We start from the raw sequence: 16539 nt of genomic DNA on the forward strand, positions 1-16539 counted from the left end.
TAATATGATATGATACAGTCTTTTCACTGATTGTCCAACATCACTACGTAAAACATATTCTCCTATTTTTGTTTTCTTCCTTTTTCTCCTTTCATCTTTCACTCTACAGATTCTCTCTCAGACATTCTTCCTTTCATACGGTCATTCTCTCTCTCTCTCTCTCTCTTACACACATACACATACACACACGCACATGCATGCATTCTCTCTCTCTCTCTCTCTCCCTCTCTCTCTCTCTCTCTCTCTCTCTCTCTCTCTCTCTCTAGCTTGCTTTCCGTTCACTTCTTTACAACACTTCACTGAGCGTCATCATTAGGATTAATATCACTTTTTTTTACTTCGCCGCGATGTGAACGCGCGACGATTTTATAACAATACATATTTTATATTTTTTATGTTTCGAATTGTACTTTCCGAGACGCGTTTATTCCGTTTTCGGACTTTTCTTTCTCGATTTCTCGATTTTCTCGATTTTGTCGATCGATTATTCGAGGGAGGATTCTCTCGCACGTATCTATGTTTTTCATCGTAAAAAACTGAAGTAGTCAGTTCGGAAAGATTCGATTTGTTGATGGGGCGACACATTTTGCTCGAGAGAGGCGTATACGATGACGACGAAAGGGGTAAAACGAGCTCGTAAAACGTTTTATCGTGCGATCGCTTCGTAAAATCGAAGCGTTCGCTGTTCCGGTTGTTATAGAAAACGGAGATTTCTTTGAGTCTTATTTACTTTACCGATTATGAGCAAGATAGTATTGACCAAGAAACAAAACAAAACAAAGAAAAAAAAAGGAGAAAGAAAGGAAAAAGAGAAACAAAGACAGGAGAAAATCCCCCCTTTTCAAAAGAGCCAAACAAGATCGTCCTTTCATCGACACACCGAAACACGGTAGGTTCAATGTCACAACGCGTCGAGAGAGACCGTCTAATGCGGCTTTTCGTAGCCACTTTTCGATATCAGCCTGCAACAGTGTCACCGACGGCAGCTGATTTGTTGCACCAGATGGCCACAGTATCAAGTCGTAGAAATCTCGGGCCGTTTTTTCGAGACACATCGAAGAAGAAAAAGAAGAAGAAGAAGGAGAAGAAGAAGGAGAAGAAGGAGAAGGAGACCGGGATAAAGAAAATAGATGACGAAAAAAATCTTTTTTCTGAATCTTCACGGCCAGCCCTGAAATTCGGTCAGGGGTTCGGGTTTCGGCTCGAGACTGGGCAACTGGTAGGGTCAGTTCTGCTGTCACAAGCCACCCTCGGGTCAATGCTGAGCCGCGAACTTCATCCTCTTCTGCTTCTGCCGTTGATTACAAAACCAGACCCTGACGACGTTCTTCTTAAGATCGAGCTTCTCCGCGATCGCGGCAATTTTCTCACCGGATGGTCTGGGCTGTACCGCGAAGTATGCTTCGAGTGAGCGTTTTTCCGGCGCGGCGATGCTAGTCCTCTTACGTTTTTTTTCACCGGCTGGTAAAACGGATGGTGCGTCTGGATCACGTCTTTTGTTTTTCGCTTGAGCCTCGGCTTCTTCCAGCCAGGCTTGGAGTATCGGTTTTAGTGCTATCATATTGTTATGTGAGAGAGTGAGCGATTCGAAGCGACATATCGTCGATTGAGAAAGTGCACCCACACCTGGTAACTTCAAATTCGCTAAAGCCTTGCCTACATCGGCTTGTGTCACGCCCAATTTGATACGTCTCTGCTTGAAACGTTCTGCGAATGCCTCCAATTCTCGCGGATCCGTATCAGCGTCAGGATGAAGACCCGCCGCTGCTGCCGCCGCTGCTGCTGCTGCCATCGCTGGATGATGATGAGCAGGATGCGGTACGCTTCCACCTCCACCACCAAGGTTACCGTGATGATGGTGATGTCCCATCATCCCGTTCATTCCACCGTACACCGAAGGTCCATGTATACCTGCGTGATGACCCGGACCACCACCAGCTCCCTCGGACATCGGCGTCAACGTTGTCATGGAATTTGCTGGGTCCAACATGTCCAGGCTTTCCATTCCAGGGTGACTCATCTGCAACAGATAATTTATGTACTTTTAATTCGCGTTCCTTCGCACTCGACACAACCTGAATTCGTTACGGCTCGCGTCGTTATCCTTAATGATCTTTCTTTCTCTTCATTTCGATTTTGCTTTCAGAAAGTTCACCAAGTTTCCCGACGGTCGCCGTTTTCATATGACTTTTTATACATTTATTCGAACTGCAGGATACGATATGAAATATGAGGTTGCGCCGCATTTTCTTTTATTCTCTTAATGATTTGAAAATAGACGTTCGATAATGGAAAGCGTCAAAGAGATCGATCGATTCGAGTACTTTCCCAATTCATTTTCGTTTTGACCATTCAATGAAGTCGGTCGAAGTTAAAAAGATTTCGCGAGAAATCGAAAGTAATGTCAAAGATTTATTACGTAAAATTTATGGGAAGGATGAGCAGAAACAATGTTCCGCTCGATCTACGACTTTATTTTCTTACGTTTCATCCCGATTATTATTTTTTCATTAAATCGATAGTAAATCGAATCCTCGAAAATTAAATTTTATAAATTATTTTTTATCTACAATTCCAAATTAATCGTGTCATTTTTAATGCGGAACTTAAAATACATTAAATGAGTAAAAATGATTACGTTGGGCCATTCACCTGCCATTAACTATGAATGTTTTCGAAAAAAAAGCTGATATTCGGTAGACTAAATTAGTTATGCATTACGATCGAATCTATTCGCAGTGTGATTAATATTATCGGATTATTTAGACTATTTGTGACTATGTCCACGATTGCTTGTATCATGGTTGTGGCTTTAAATTTTCAAACTATTAGTAAATAATTAAACGACCGTGCTTTTGTATGCATGCCCCGGTTTCGGACGCGTCAAACGATCGTGAAAGTTCGTAATTATCTTAAACGTCTAACCACTTGGAATCTTCGTCTCGTCAACGAGATAAATAAATATACCTCTCGCGAAAGAAAAATCGTAACGATAGTAAAAGGAAGGTCGTACTAAAATTCGAACGAACAAATTATCTCGATATCTCGTAATAAAGAAGAAATATCGATATTATCTCGATATGAAACGTCAGTCAAGATTAACTATCGTCACTAGGAGGTCACGATAACGGCGGAGAAAAAATCAGCGTAAAATGCCAAAATAACGTTGTCCGGAGACGGCTTTTCAAGGAATCGATTGTCACGAGTCTGCGCGTGTCGATTTACGAGCGTATTATTAGTCGAACGATATCGGACCATTTTCTCTTACAAACTGGAAAATTTTTTATGGATCGAACGTTTTGGCGAAACATAAGACGAAGAGAGAGAGAGAAAGAGAGAATTGTTGTGGTAATTCTTATTTTAAACTCGTTTTAAAGAATTTAACGTAATGGACGCGTATATTATTTACATTTTTACTACAGTATATGCGAAAAAGGAAAAAAGTAATGCATTCGTGTATTTGCGTATAAAAGAAAGGGAAGATGGAAAGAGAAAGAAAAAAGAGACAGATACATGAATAACGAGAGAGAGAGAAAGAGAGAGAGAGGGAAGTGTCTTGGAGGGAGAAGAAGAGAAAATGTATACAAGGCAGCGCACACAATTATGCAGCACGTGCCACGAGCGTCGTCACAGAGCGCAGCAAGCGCGACCCCTTACAAATTATTTATGAGCTCCCTTCATATTTTTCACCGCTCTGAGTGGCGCTACCCCCCTTGTGAGTAGCACCTCGCATAAGGTTTTCCTTCCTCTTCCTCTTCTTCTCCTTCTTCTTACTCCGTATCGCTATGCTTCTTTGAAATTTAGCGCCATTGATTTCTTTTTATGTACATCTCGCGCAATCGAAAGTTTTTTCCCTATTTTTCCCTATTTCCGACATCTCGAAATATTTCTTATTTGATTATATCTTCAAAAAAAAGATAACTTCTTCGGAAAAGATAACATGTTTCTACGATCTCAAAATATTCAGAAGTAAGAATCGATCTGTGCCTTTATTAAAATTCTCTATTTATCTTCGAAGCCAATATTATTACGTACAATATATTAAATTTGATATTAATAATTTTTTAACCCGAAAAAGATTTAATAAGAAAGATTGACACAGATTTGTTAGAATCGTTTGATCAAACATTTTCTTTTCAAAAACAATGTCATTACAAACCTTGGGATTGATACTATTCGTTCATGTTATACCTACATGCATATATATAGGTATAGATATATACGTGGATCGAATCCAAAGTGTTTTGAGTTGGTAAGTTGAGATAAATTGGGCAAGAATAAGGTCGGTACGGCTCGGTGTGTAAACGGTAGCACTCCGCGGCCTACTTTTACCTCCCAGGGATACGAGCGAAGAATAGAAAATTCAAATATCCTGTTCAGATATGAAAAGGATAAAGTACTTTTAATGGATATTCTCGTCCGGTAAGATAAAACGATGAGTACGACGTGGGGAGCGAGCGGGAAAATTCTATAGCCAGCTTGCTCGTCATACATAAAAGTCGGCGCAAGTGTGCGCTCGCGCGCACAAGCGACGACGGAATCGGCTTTACAAAAAGGTGAACGTGAGACCAGATATAGCTCTCTCTCTCTCTCTCTCTCTTTCTCTCTCTCTCTCTCTCTCTTTCTCTCTCTCTCTCTCTCTCTGTTTCTATATTTCTATGTTTCTACATATGCCGACGGAAAGACTATTTTCACTGAATAAATATTAATAACCATTATTATTATTATTATATTATTATTATTATTATTATCGTTGTTATTATTATTATTATTATTATTATCATTATTATTTCGTTGAACGTTAAATAGTTAATAACCATAATTTTATTCGAAAACACTGGTGCCTTTTTCTACTCGTTTGTCTTTCCTTTTAGAAAAGATGAATAAACTTCGTGTAAGAATCAAACTAATCTCACTCTACTTAATTCTTAAATGAACGACTTTTTATTTTTTTCGAAATTTTTAGAAAAAGAAAAGATATACTAATAACACACAAGAGCATAAAACTTATGATCTCTAAATGGTATCAAAATTGTTCAAATAATGTCGCAAAAATGTAAAACAATGCGATAGATCGATGTAAAAAAAATTGTATATCTTTTATATCGTTAAAAATAAATTTGAATCTGTTGAATTTTCTGATTAATTTATGATTTTATAATAGATGAACTATACAAACACGAACAGAATATCTCAAACGTTTTCTTCTCAAGTTTTTCTTATTTTCACCTTCGAAACACGAATAACGAGAAGTATCGTAACGAGTGCTCGTTCGCAAACGTCTATTCTCGCGAGAATAGAACAGTACGATAGTCTACGAGCCGATGGTACGGGTTCAGCACGAATTTTCGCGGGATAGTTGTTACCCAGGGTTGTGAGAAGGACTACGATAGGGCCGCCAGAGAGAGTTTGACGGCAAATATAGAGTGGGTAAGGGACCAGGGAGCAACATAGTGAGCGTAGGGCCCTAGAGACTCGCTGCAATATTTCATCATTAGACTGACACGATGCTAGGGTTAGTCGTCTCTCTCTCACTCTCTTTCTCTCTCACTCTCTCTCTCTCTCTCTTTCTCTCTCTCTCTCTCTCTCTCTCTCTCTCTCTCTCTCTCTCTTTCTCTTTCTCTGTCTCTGTCTCTTTTTCTCTTTTGATCCAGGGCTATACGAAACTCGTTACATGCGTCCGTGAACGTAATACGTTACCAGTTACACCACATTGCCGCAGGGATGGCAAGATCGTTGTTATTGAATTCGTCAGCGTCACAAATAAAAACAAAGTTTATGGGAGGTTGGACCATCTGTAGTAACACTAGTAGGGACAGAAAAGAAGAAAGTAGAAGTCGAAAAATGGGACAACGCCTGGGTACTTAACGATCAACGAGCGTGCTTACAAATGAGGAAGACGTTAATCTCATCGAACGAATAGAATCAAAATTTTCGCGTATCAGATCTATACTTCTGGTTCGTTTAATATTATTTTTTAATTTCATTTGCTCTTTTTTTCTCTTTTCTTTTCATTAACAATAAAAAGATTATAATTTCTGTCAAATCAGTAAGACAGTTCTTTTTATAAAGATTAAAAGGGTATAAAGATTATATGAAGAAAAAAAAGAAAAAGAAAGAAACGGGAAGAAAAGAAATACTTTGAATTAATACAGTATAAAAGTTTAAAGAGATAACAGAGAATATAAGAGAGTTTAAGGACCATTATACGAAAAAAATCAAATGAATATACGAAAAGCTAATAAAATGATTCTCTTTTTCTCTTTTTCTCTACCTAATTCGAACGAAGTCAACTTCACGAGTATAAGTTGTCGTAAATCCGTGAATCCGATATATCCGGGAGTTACACGGAATGTATTTTTAACCTTCGCCGTACGAATGCGATCCACGATCCCCAAAGTTTATTGTATCCCGCAGAGAGCATTACAGGTCGTCCCAGAGCCGGGATATTATACAAGGAACGCCCCTACGCGATCATTCCGGGTCGAAGCACATTGGTTAGGGCACCCTCTTACCATCCTATTCGTTTTCTCTCTAGTACTTTCTCTCTCTATTTCTCTCTTTCTTTCTCTCATTCATACAGTCTCATGGAGCCTCAGATTGAGCTTGAATTAGCATAAACACCGCGAAAGGAGCATTCGACAAATTGAAGACCAGAAGTTGAATATTGGCGAAGCCACAAATCATACTCTATCTCTCTCTTTCTCTCTCTCTCTCTCTCTCTCTCTCTCTCTCTCTCTCTCTCTCTCTCTCTCTCTCTCTGGTACATACGTACGAGCATTTTAACCAGTAAAATTGCTTCTGCATTACAAACGAAGTCGCTGAACGTGGCATTCACGGCAATAATTAAATCGGACGAAAATTAAAATTTTCACTCATTCGTCTGTCTATTATTTAAACTCGCCGATGAACATACTGCTTAAGTTACATTTTTCAACAGTACCGATTAATTATAGACTGCGATAAATGTCCGAGTCGATTAATTATTCTCCGCGATTTTAACTCACTGTCGGAACTCGTTTCATTTTATTGTTGCATGTGCACGAACATTGGGGACCATAGACGATTCGTACGTATGTATCTACGTGACTTCACATACTGTATATTCCTGGGACCGAGTTCGTCATTAAAGCAATCGTTATATCGATGAACCAAGCCGGTACAAACGTCGATGTTAATAAAGTAACGTTATGCTCGCGTTTCGTTTACGATACCCATCGAGTAAACTGAACGGAATTGCGCTTTATATCTTCGTCACGATACTATCTTCAAACAGATTTCGTATGATTTGAATACATCGAAATTGTGTTTATTAATGTCTTTGTATTAAAAGAATTTTTGAAAAAATATCTAAGTCATGTTGGACAGAGCAAATAGATGGTACAAAATATTATAAACAAACGTAACAATGTATTTGAGGAAATTAATAGTATTTGAGTATTGTGTTTCTAAAGAAATTATCAAGTCAGCAAATGTTTTAACACATTGTAGAGCAAATATTTATTCACTTTTTATGTTTCTTATATTATTTAGAGATAATTATACAATTATATATAACTTTTATATGTATTTATATGTAATTGTATCAAGATATATAGTTTCAAATATTTTAGATAAACAATCAATCATACCAAATTTGTTATCTCCTGTTATATTGATTATAATCAAAATTTGTAGCTAATATATGATGTATAAGACGAGATATATCTATCTATTACCCATGTATATGCAATGTATTAAGTACATTTAATCCAAAATAGTATGAACATGCGAATTAATGATTGTTGAAAAGCTTCAAGTTTAATTATACTAATAATAAGGATATAGTTTCAAATAATATCACAATATGAAATATATGTCAATTAAATATATATTTGATTATTAATAAAATTTCAATGAGCACACTGTATAAAAACGTATTACTTTCTTTTTACTTAAAAAGATCTCTTGATCGTATCATCGTATCATCAAGAACAATATGTCGTTTAAAATAAATATGTATTAATTGGAAGTACGAACTTGATCGACTTTTTGGATATCTTGAATTTGATCGTTTTTAGAAAATTCCCGAAAAATTTTAGGATCTTATCCGTAGGAACGAATGTAGTATAGCATAAATGCAAACTCACAAAGAGGTGTGATTGTACCTGATGATGCGGCCGGTTATTTGGATGGGGGGTTGGCATATGAGCACCGTGATGGTAGACAGAAACCGGATCGTGTTTCAAAGGCATTGGAGTGCCCGCGTTGTGCTTTCCCAAATCCGCAGCTAAAGCCTCCGCCCTCGAAAGTAAGCCGTCTTGCAGACCGCTGTTCAAGCCCCCAAATAAGTCACCCTGAAACAGAAAGCATACCGTGCGTGACGATAATTGAAGATGGGATTTCTTACATACGACCGATCGATAAATAGGACGAAATGTCTATAACTAGATTTTTATAGACGAGCTTGTTAAATTTTTATAATAAAAACAACGTAAGATTATCTTAGCCAAGATAAAATCAAAACGGACCGATCATTACCTTAGATTTTCAAGACAATAACAATGTGTTTCAAGGAATATAAAATCATACTTCGAATTCTGCAATTCGTGCAATATTTTTGGTCTTATTCGATCGATACATCGATTCTAAATTATTTTCGGTAATGGTATTTCCATGATCAGATCGTATGAATGATTGACGTATATAAACGTTGCTACGTGTTACCTGTCAATTTAAGACATATCATACGTACGTACAAAATTTCGAATGTCCTATCGAAGAGACATTTTTTTATTTATCAACTTATTAAGGTGGTTAGCAAGAGCGATGTATTTCCTAAAATCGATTATACAATAGTATATTTCTCAAGTATTTTAAGCATGCATTTTGAAATCGTAGACGTTATCTAAAACGTCGACACGCAAATATGAATAAATATTGTATGCATGTAATCCGTATGTATCGTATGGCATTTCATCCGCTTTTAAAACTATCCTATCGAACAGCATCCAGACAACAGACTGCTCGAGTATTCTACAGCAGCATGGCCGTACGATCGATATTCCGAAAATAGTTTCTTCTACCGAGACTCAAAGTGAGTACTACGAACTTCTTCAGACTTTCGATTTGGTATAAAAACGTTTCTTCGCATTTTAAAATAACGTAAAACTTTTAATTATCTTTGATTACATATATAAATTAAAATTTTTGTGATATATTATTCGTTAAGATTTTAACAAATGAAAATGAAAATGGTCGAAAGTCTACGTAAATTACATAACGACACTGCTACATTATTTTTGACACTTTTAATCATCTTATTAGTTATACATAACAATATTAAAAGAATTCAATAGTAAAACTACGTGTTCCGAGAATATATATAACGTTGTTGACACACTTTCGACGTCGTTAACACGTATCTATTAAATGGTAGCTATCTTATTTACCAAAGGAAACGTATTCTCTCTGTTCGAAATACAAACCGTACAATATTATCATACGTTAAAGCGTAACGATATCAATTTAGTAATCGCATTCGCGACAGCACCCACCCCAGAATATTCGCAAATCGAATTCATTCGTCACAAGTTAACCAGGAGTTGATCTGAAAGATGGACACTTAACCAGACGACCCAAGGGATAGTGGACGGGACAGTCAACGGTGTTAGTTATGAAACTGGACGATAGCAAGGGTTCCCAGTCCCTTCTATGTATTTCGAAGTAGCACGATTCGAACCCTCCCCAAAAAGTCAACTTTCAATGCCAATGAAAATGAACGTGAAGAAGCATGAAACGTGAATTGAGGAAGTTTGCACGTATAAACACGTTTGAATATATTTTCGAGTACGAAATCTAAATACGAAAGGGTGAAACTGATATTAATTAATACTTTTAATAGTTTGCAACGTTTCTCGGACATTTGTTTACCTGTTTTTCTTTTTTTTTTTATTTTTCGTTTATTTTAAAGGTATAACAAAGATATCGATACCTCTTTAAAGCTATCGATTTATATTCCATCTCAATATAACTGCATTAGTATGCAATACATGAAATCATACGCAAACAAGATTGCAAAGATTAACGTATTAACATATTCGAATATATTTTTGCAGATGATTCAATATGATAAATTAATTGTTAAAAATCATAGAAAATTTTTAAGTTATGAAGTTCTTTGAAGAAACGATATGTTTCTGCTAATACTTAATACATTAATGTCATCGTGCTTATTGATTTATGTACTTGTGTCGTCTAAGATCATTAATTTTGATTGTTTCTTACGAAAGGATAAGACGTAAAAGGGATGCACTGAAACAGTATCCGACGTGGCATGATATACGTTCTTTTTTTTCTGAACGTCAAGGGTTTGTTTCCATCCATTTCGATAGGGGGTTCTCTTAATAACAGTTATGCGTTGGATTCATGGTCGCTTTTTACTCAGATACGCTTCTATAACGTGGCAATCGATATTATATGGGACATTTCGCGTCAACTACATCTGTCACTCGTACCTTCGGACTCGCAAGACTCGAACGTTGTTCGAAAAGTATAGTGCATTTCTTTGACCAAGAATATACCAAATTCCAGGAAAATTAATTTGTATTAAATATTTTTCTCCTGTTCAATTAATCCTTCGTACTTTCGATATCCATTTTATCAAAAAAAAAAAGAAAAAGAAAAAAAAAAATCATGTAATACAAGTAATACAAAATATACAAGGCTTAGCGAATATTTACCAACGATTAATTTTAAGCTAGCAAATTTAAGTTAACAAATATTGATATAGGAGGTTGGTATCTCAACCGGTGAGAACTGTCTTATTTACATTTATTCGATTTTTTTATTTAACAACGAAAAACATTGACTCTTTTTATGCAACAAATCAATAACTCTACACTTTGAAAGAAAGCCATTTGATTTTTAATGAAATGTTTCATTTAAGTTTTCGAGTACAAAACAATTGTAGAAATTAACGCTTCAGTGAATGTGACTGCTAAAATGTATATTATGCGAATCGTTCGTAAAATGGGAAAAATTCATCGATAAAATACCTACCCTCGCGAACAAAAGCGTCTCGTTAATAAAAGAGAACCGTTAACGTGAATGTAGTCGGCCTCTCTTTTATCCAAAGAATTATGAAAAGTTTAACGTCATAAAGCGGTATTGCTGATTATTTTTGTATTTTATTACTGCATTGTTTCAAAACTCGTAGTCACATTATTAAACTTAAATTGGGTACCAACTGACGTGCGGAAAACGAGTCTTCAATGTTAACCTCTCTCTCTGTGGAATGTAATTAATAATTTAACGCGCCGATGAAGTCTATTCCCATAACGTCGTTTCTATAGAGTTAATTGAAATTACCAATAGGCAGAGATTATGATATTCTTTTCTCTCTCTCCTTCTCCCTCTCTCTCTCTCTCTCTCTCTCTCTCTCTCTCTTTGGAAAACAAAAAGAAATTTATTCGATAAATTCATACAGAACATTCATTAAAAAGTCAAATGTTTTATTCTGTTACAATATTTTTATAGCTATGCAATAAAAAATAATGATTAATTCTTTTCTAAATTCGCAAAAAAGAAAAAACGTTTACGAACAGACACAAAAACAAAAAGCAACGAAACTAATCGCGTTCAGAATTTCTCAAGTCGACCTTGAATATCTCTCAAAGAGAAAACTTTCCGTCGTTTAGCGACTTTTGAAAGTACTCATCAAAATACGGGTATTGTAACGAGGTCGGCCCACGAAAATTTATACGCGGGAGTTATCAAAATATCGTTAGCACGATGTGCTTGGTCGGACGGGGCCAAAGGTGATTCACTGCTCCTATATTCATTACGAGCGGTAACGTCCGCATTGCTCGATCAATGTTTCATGTGAAAACCACCGTCGTACTCCGACGCTTCGATTATTTATGAACTTCTCGTGTCTTCGTCGGGTATGAGCACTACTACTACCTTATATGCCCTGTTCGCTGTCTCTAGGTTGCTGAACCGCCGCCACTTTTTCTAATCTCGTGGCGGCAGCCCCTTTCGCCGTTCCTCCTCCTTTCTCTTTCGATCATCCCTAGATACACTCCGATTCCCTTGCGACATCGACTCGTACGAACGCGAAAAAAGCGATTATCTGAACGGCTCTTACGAATGGAGAGCTTTACACCTGAACGAGTTTATTCATCGAACATATAAACTAACACTATACCTACTAACATATGTAACATATATACATATATATATATGTGTGTGTGTGTGTGTGTGAAAATTATTATGTAAAAATTGATTATTTAATAATACCATATCACAAACTATTAGAATTATCGCGAACTAAAATCAAGATTGTAATTAAAATTTTATTAATCCAAATAAATTCGAAAGATTAAACTCGATTAAAGAAAGGTCTAGTAACTATCTTTTTTTGTAGAAATTAGAGGAAGATCGAAAGCTCCTCGTTTCTTCAACAATCTATTTACTTAATTCCACTTGACATTACTCAGAAACGAACGATAAATGCTAGCCATTTGCGAAAGAGACGTTGTTACGAAGAAAAGAAATACTTCGCCCTTGGAAAGTGTTAACAGGGCGATAAATCGTGAAGGAGCTTTTGTTTCGAAGGAGCTCGTGTTCGTCTTCTTCTTCTTCTTCTTCTTCTTCTTATTCTTCTTTTTCGAATGTAAGGCTTATTTAGGGTCAGTCAAAGCACCTGAGATGATCATACGTTCTCTCGAATTTCAGAAACGATCCTTCCTATCTTGTAAGAGATCCCAAGGACAGAACGAGAACGATAGAGAAAGAAAGAGAAAGAGAGAAGGAAAGAGGGAGAGATAGAGAGAGGGCAAAGATACAGATTGCTCTTGTTAGAACACGTGGTTAACAGCTCGTAGAGTTGTTTAGCAAACTTTCTCTTCTTCCCTTCTCCACGTTTCGCTTCTTCACGTCGCCGCGGTTAATAGAGTCATTTTTCTGAGCTGCCTGTAGAGGCAGGACCCCACGCAACGGCTAAATACATCTTCCGAGTGGAGCCACCGTTAAGGATTAGCCAATTACAATTGAATTACCGCACCCTGTCGGAAGATGGAACGGGAGTTAATTTATCGATGCTCTCTTCTCGCTGATGCGCCCACGAAGGCGATTAAATCAACGATATACAATTTATTAAATAGATAATCGTAACGATTTCGATCAAATTTTTCAATCAAAAATTTCAATATTTTATTTTGCAAATATTTATAACCATTGATGCGAAAAAAAGTAATTTGTTATACCATCGAACGTTTTTAATGAAACTTAGATCAGTTAGGTAGCTATTTTAATTAGGATAGATCCATCTCCTTGGAAAATTCATCGTAATTCGATATATATAATTGATGTTGGTTATTGAAATCTGTTTACGCCTGTCGATTATCGTTTCGTGGAATTATTCGGTTGCCGATCGAACGATCATCAAAGTTGCATTAAAAGCTTGCACTACGTTGTTATGCATGAAATGAAGAGAGAGAGAGAGAGAGAGGGAGAAAGAGAGAGAAAGAGAGGGAGAGGGAGAGAGAAAGAGAGAGAGAGAGAGAAAGAGAAAGAGACCAAAAAAGAGTTAGTTTCCCTATTTATTTTGTTTTTCTGTATTTAATCGTTTTTCATTCCCAATAAGAGAAAAAGATGGGTATCGGCGTATATCACACGTACCAGTTGAGTATCCGAGTGAATTTACGTCATTAATTACCGATCGAATCGTGGTTACGCCGATCTGAATACGAAGCATACTGGGGACCGACGAGTATCGGATATCGCAAATTGGGACGATTACGTTATTTCCGTCCGATAACCTACATCGCGGAGTAGTCTGAGCCATGAATAAATAAATTCTTCCAGAAAATCTGACGTCTGACACGAAAACAAGCAGACTATTCAAATTATCACTTGCATGGCGGAGTACCTACTGTCTAGAAAGGAATATTATACCGGTCTTCGTTATAGCGCGTTTAAAATTTGCTTAACTTTCCCTCCCCCGCCTCCTCTTCTTCCTCCTTCTCCTCTTCCTGGGTAAGAATCCAATTAATAAAAAATTCGGATTTACATCGAACTTAGTATCGAATAATGAAAGTAGTTCTTTGGCTCTCTCTTTTTCTTTCTTTCTCTTTCTCTTTATCTTTCTCTCTCATTCTCTCTCTCTCTCTCTCTCTCTCTCTCTCTCTCTCTCTCTCTCTTTGTCTTTCTTTCTCTCTCTCTTTCTCTCTCTGTGTCTCTTCGCTTCTCTTCGATCGATATCGTCGCAAGAAAAAGTGAGAATTCATTTATAACCACGACGCTTTCTGAAAACAAAAAAAAATGTAAGATTCAGAAGGAATATCGAAAAATGATTTTTCCAATCAACGTCGCAGATGTTCCTCAAACTCAAAACAAAAAGTAATTCTTTAGACGGAAAGAAAAGAAGATACAGTTTATCAAGGTAACACGATTTTTATATATTTAACGAAAAAAAGAAAATGTGTTAAGAAAAATTATTCAACGGAATAGATTATTCGCAGCTGCAGGTGTCTACTGCATCGGTGAAAAGCATAATTGACACTTGGGTTCTTTTTATGACACTCAAACTATCCTCGTACTAGCTCATCGTATATTTGAATAATCAATTTACTTTTGGCCCATAATCATAACCACGAGTTACCAAGTTTATGCGAACCCAACCACCGTAACTACGTGTATACAACGACGAATTCTCCTTCTTACATTTTTTTTTTTTTTTTTGAAACTTCTACTTCTTATCTTACGATTGATCCAAAATTGATCCAGAATTACCTCAAAAAATCTTACAACTCTTTTTTCCAATGTATTTAAATCTTTTTGTTTCATTTATAATAACAGTGGATAAAAATTTTCTAAAATCTTACAATGATAAATTACACATAACGAAAAAAGATACCATTTAAAGAGATAATCAAAGTCAGCCTCGTGCGATTATTTTCTATCAAATATTTTGTGTCTTACCTCATAGTTCAATCAAACTTTAGATTTATCTATAATAAATGTAAAAAGTATTCGTACATTTATCATAATCTTCTGTAAATGTATATTTCTTTGTCTTATCGTAATTTTTGTATAAAAAAAGAACTAGCGAATATTGCAAGCTAACGTCAACAATGGAACGTTTTTAGAGAACATTTTAATCGCTCTGTATGAATACTTTGCACGCATAAATTTTGGCAGATATATCGAATCATTTATATTACTATTATTTATTATAAACATGTTATTGTTCTTGTTGTTGTTGTTGTTATTGTTATTATTGTGTATAATAGTTAAAAGATATTTAAAAATGATTTAAAAGAAGAGTAAAAAGAGTTACTTTATAAAACAAAATTATAGAATGCAACTGTTATGTATAGATTAATGAAAAATTGTAACGAGTAAACGAAACCTTTCTGGACACTGTATGACATCGTTAATTCGATCTCTTAAAAAAAGTTTTATATTATATAAAAATGAGGAAAATTTTATTTAAAGAAAGTTATTTCTTACTATCTGCTTATATATAACGAAATTGTCGATCATTATTTAATGTTAATCAGACTTACTACGAAGTAATTCGCGACGATGTCAATCAACTCATTCGCAGACTTCGAGACTAATCTAATAGTAGTATTAAAATTAACGCAATAAAGAAAAGAAACAAGCTAAGAATTCGACTAACTTCTTTGCCCAACTTCTGTTTATTTTCTCTTCGCACATATGCATTTCTCTTGTAGGTATATACATTTCTTAACACAGATTAGTAAGATACTTACGTTATGCCTCGGTGACCATGAATTGCACATTATGGATGCATCTTCCAATATACGACTCTGCAATATTAAAAATTTTCTTTTTAAAGAACGTGACATACAACATGGGCAAAGACATGATGGAACGTCGTACATTATTGATTTTTTTTTTTAATAAAATACAAGAGGACACGTGAAAAGAAAAAGAAAAAGAAAAAAACAAGCGTAATCTTTTAAACGAAATTGATATATGATTAACGATAATTCAAGCAAGAAATAGAATCGTTCGACGTTTCAATAGAATCTAGACACTAAAATTCGGGCAAAAAATACACTAGTCATATAACGAATCGTCTACTCTTTACGACCCCATTACTAAATCCAAAGCTTTTCCCGACGTCCTTTCTTCTCGGATATAGATCGACGCGACGGCGAAGGAGAAAAACTATAAAAAAGAGAAAGAAAAAAAATCGAAAATCCTATCGCCAGAAAAAAATTACAATTACCAAATCATAAGTCGGTAGAAAAAAATATAACTCCGGCATTTATCTCTGAGTATCTCTCTCGCCTCAAACCGGAAAATTGCGATCTATCCGTCGATTTATCAAATTTGACGAATGATACGTAAAGATAAACGAAAATATAGATTATAAAAAGCGAAAGGAAGAGAGAGAGAGAGAGAGAGAGAGAGAGAGAGAGAGGAAAAAAGAAACTTTCAGAGAACGATAGTCCCAGTCATTATTATCCTTAATGACATTTAATACGAGTTTAATGACCGACGCAGACGAAATATTTTCGATCG

The 16539-nt window shown here is 35.9% G+C and overlaps 1 protein-coding gene across 2 annotated transcripts in view; it reads right to left on the minus strand.

The window, feature by feature from the left end:
- Positions 1–224: 224 nt before the first annotated feature.
- The window catches only part of LOC122636402 (inhibitory POU protein), a 37208-nt gene continuing 20893 nt past the window's right edge, over positions 225–16539 (minus strand). Inside the window, exons 2-4 of one of the 2 annotated variants that reach the window (XM_043827586.1) lie at positions 15762–15818; positions 8130–8336; positions 225–2020 (exon numbers count right to left, since the gene is read on the minus strand). In XM_043827586.1, the coding sequence (XP_043683521.1) occupies positions 1256–2020; positions 8130–8336; positions 15762–15818 (1029 nt within the window). In that variant the 3' untranslated portion in view covers positions 225–1255. The remainder of the gene's footprint in view (positions 2021–8129; positions 8337–15761; positions 15819–16539) is intronic. The other variant, XM_043827592.1, reaches the window with a different exon arrangement.

Source organism: Vespula pensylvanica, chromosome 1 (genome assembly GCF_014466175.1).
Source record: "Vespula pensylvanica isolate Volc-1 chromosome 1, ASM1446617v1, whole genome shotgun sequence".
In the NCBI taxonomy this organism is placed as follows: Eukaryota; Metazoa; Arthropoda; class Insecta; order Hymenoptera; family Vespidae; genus Vespula; species Vespula pensylvanica.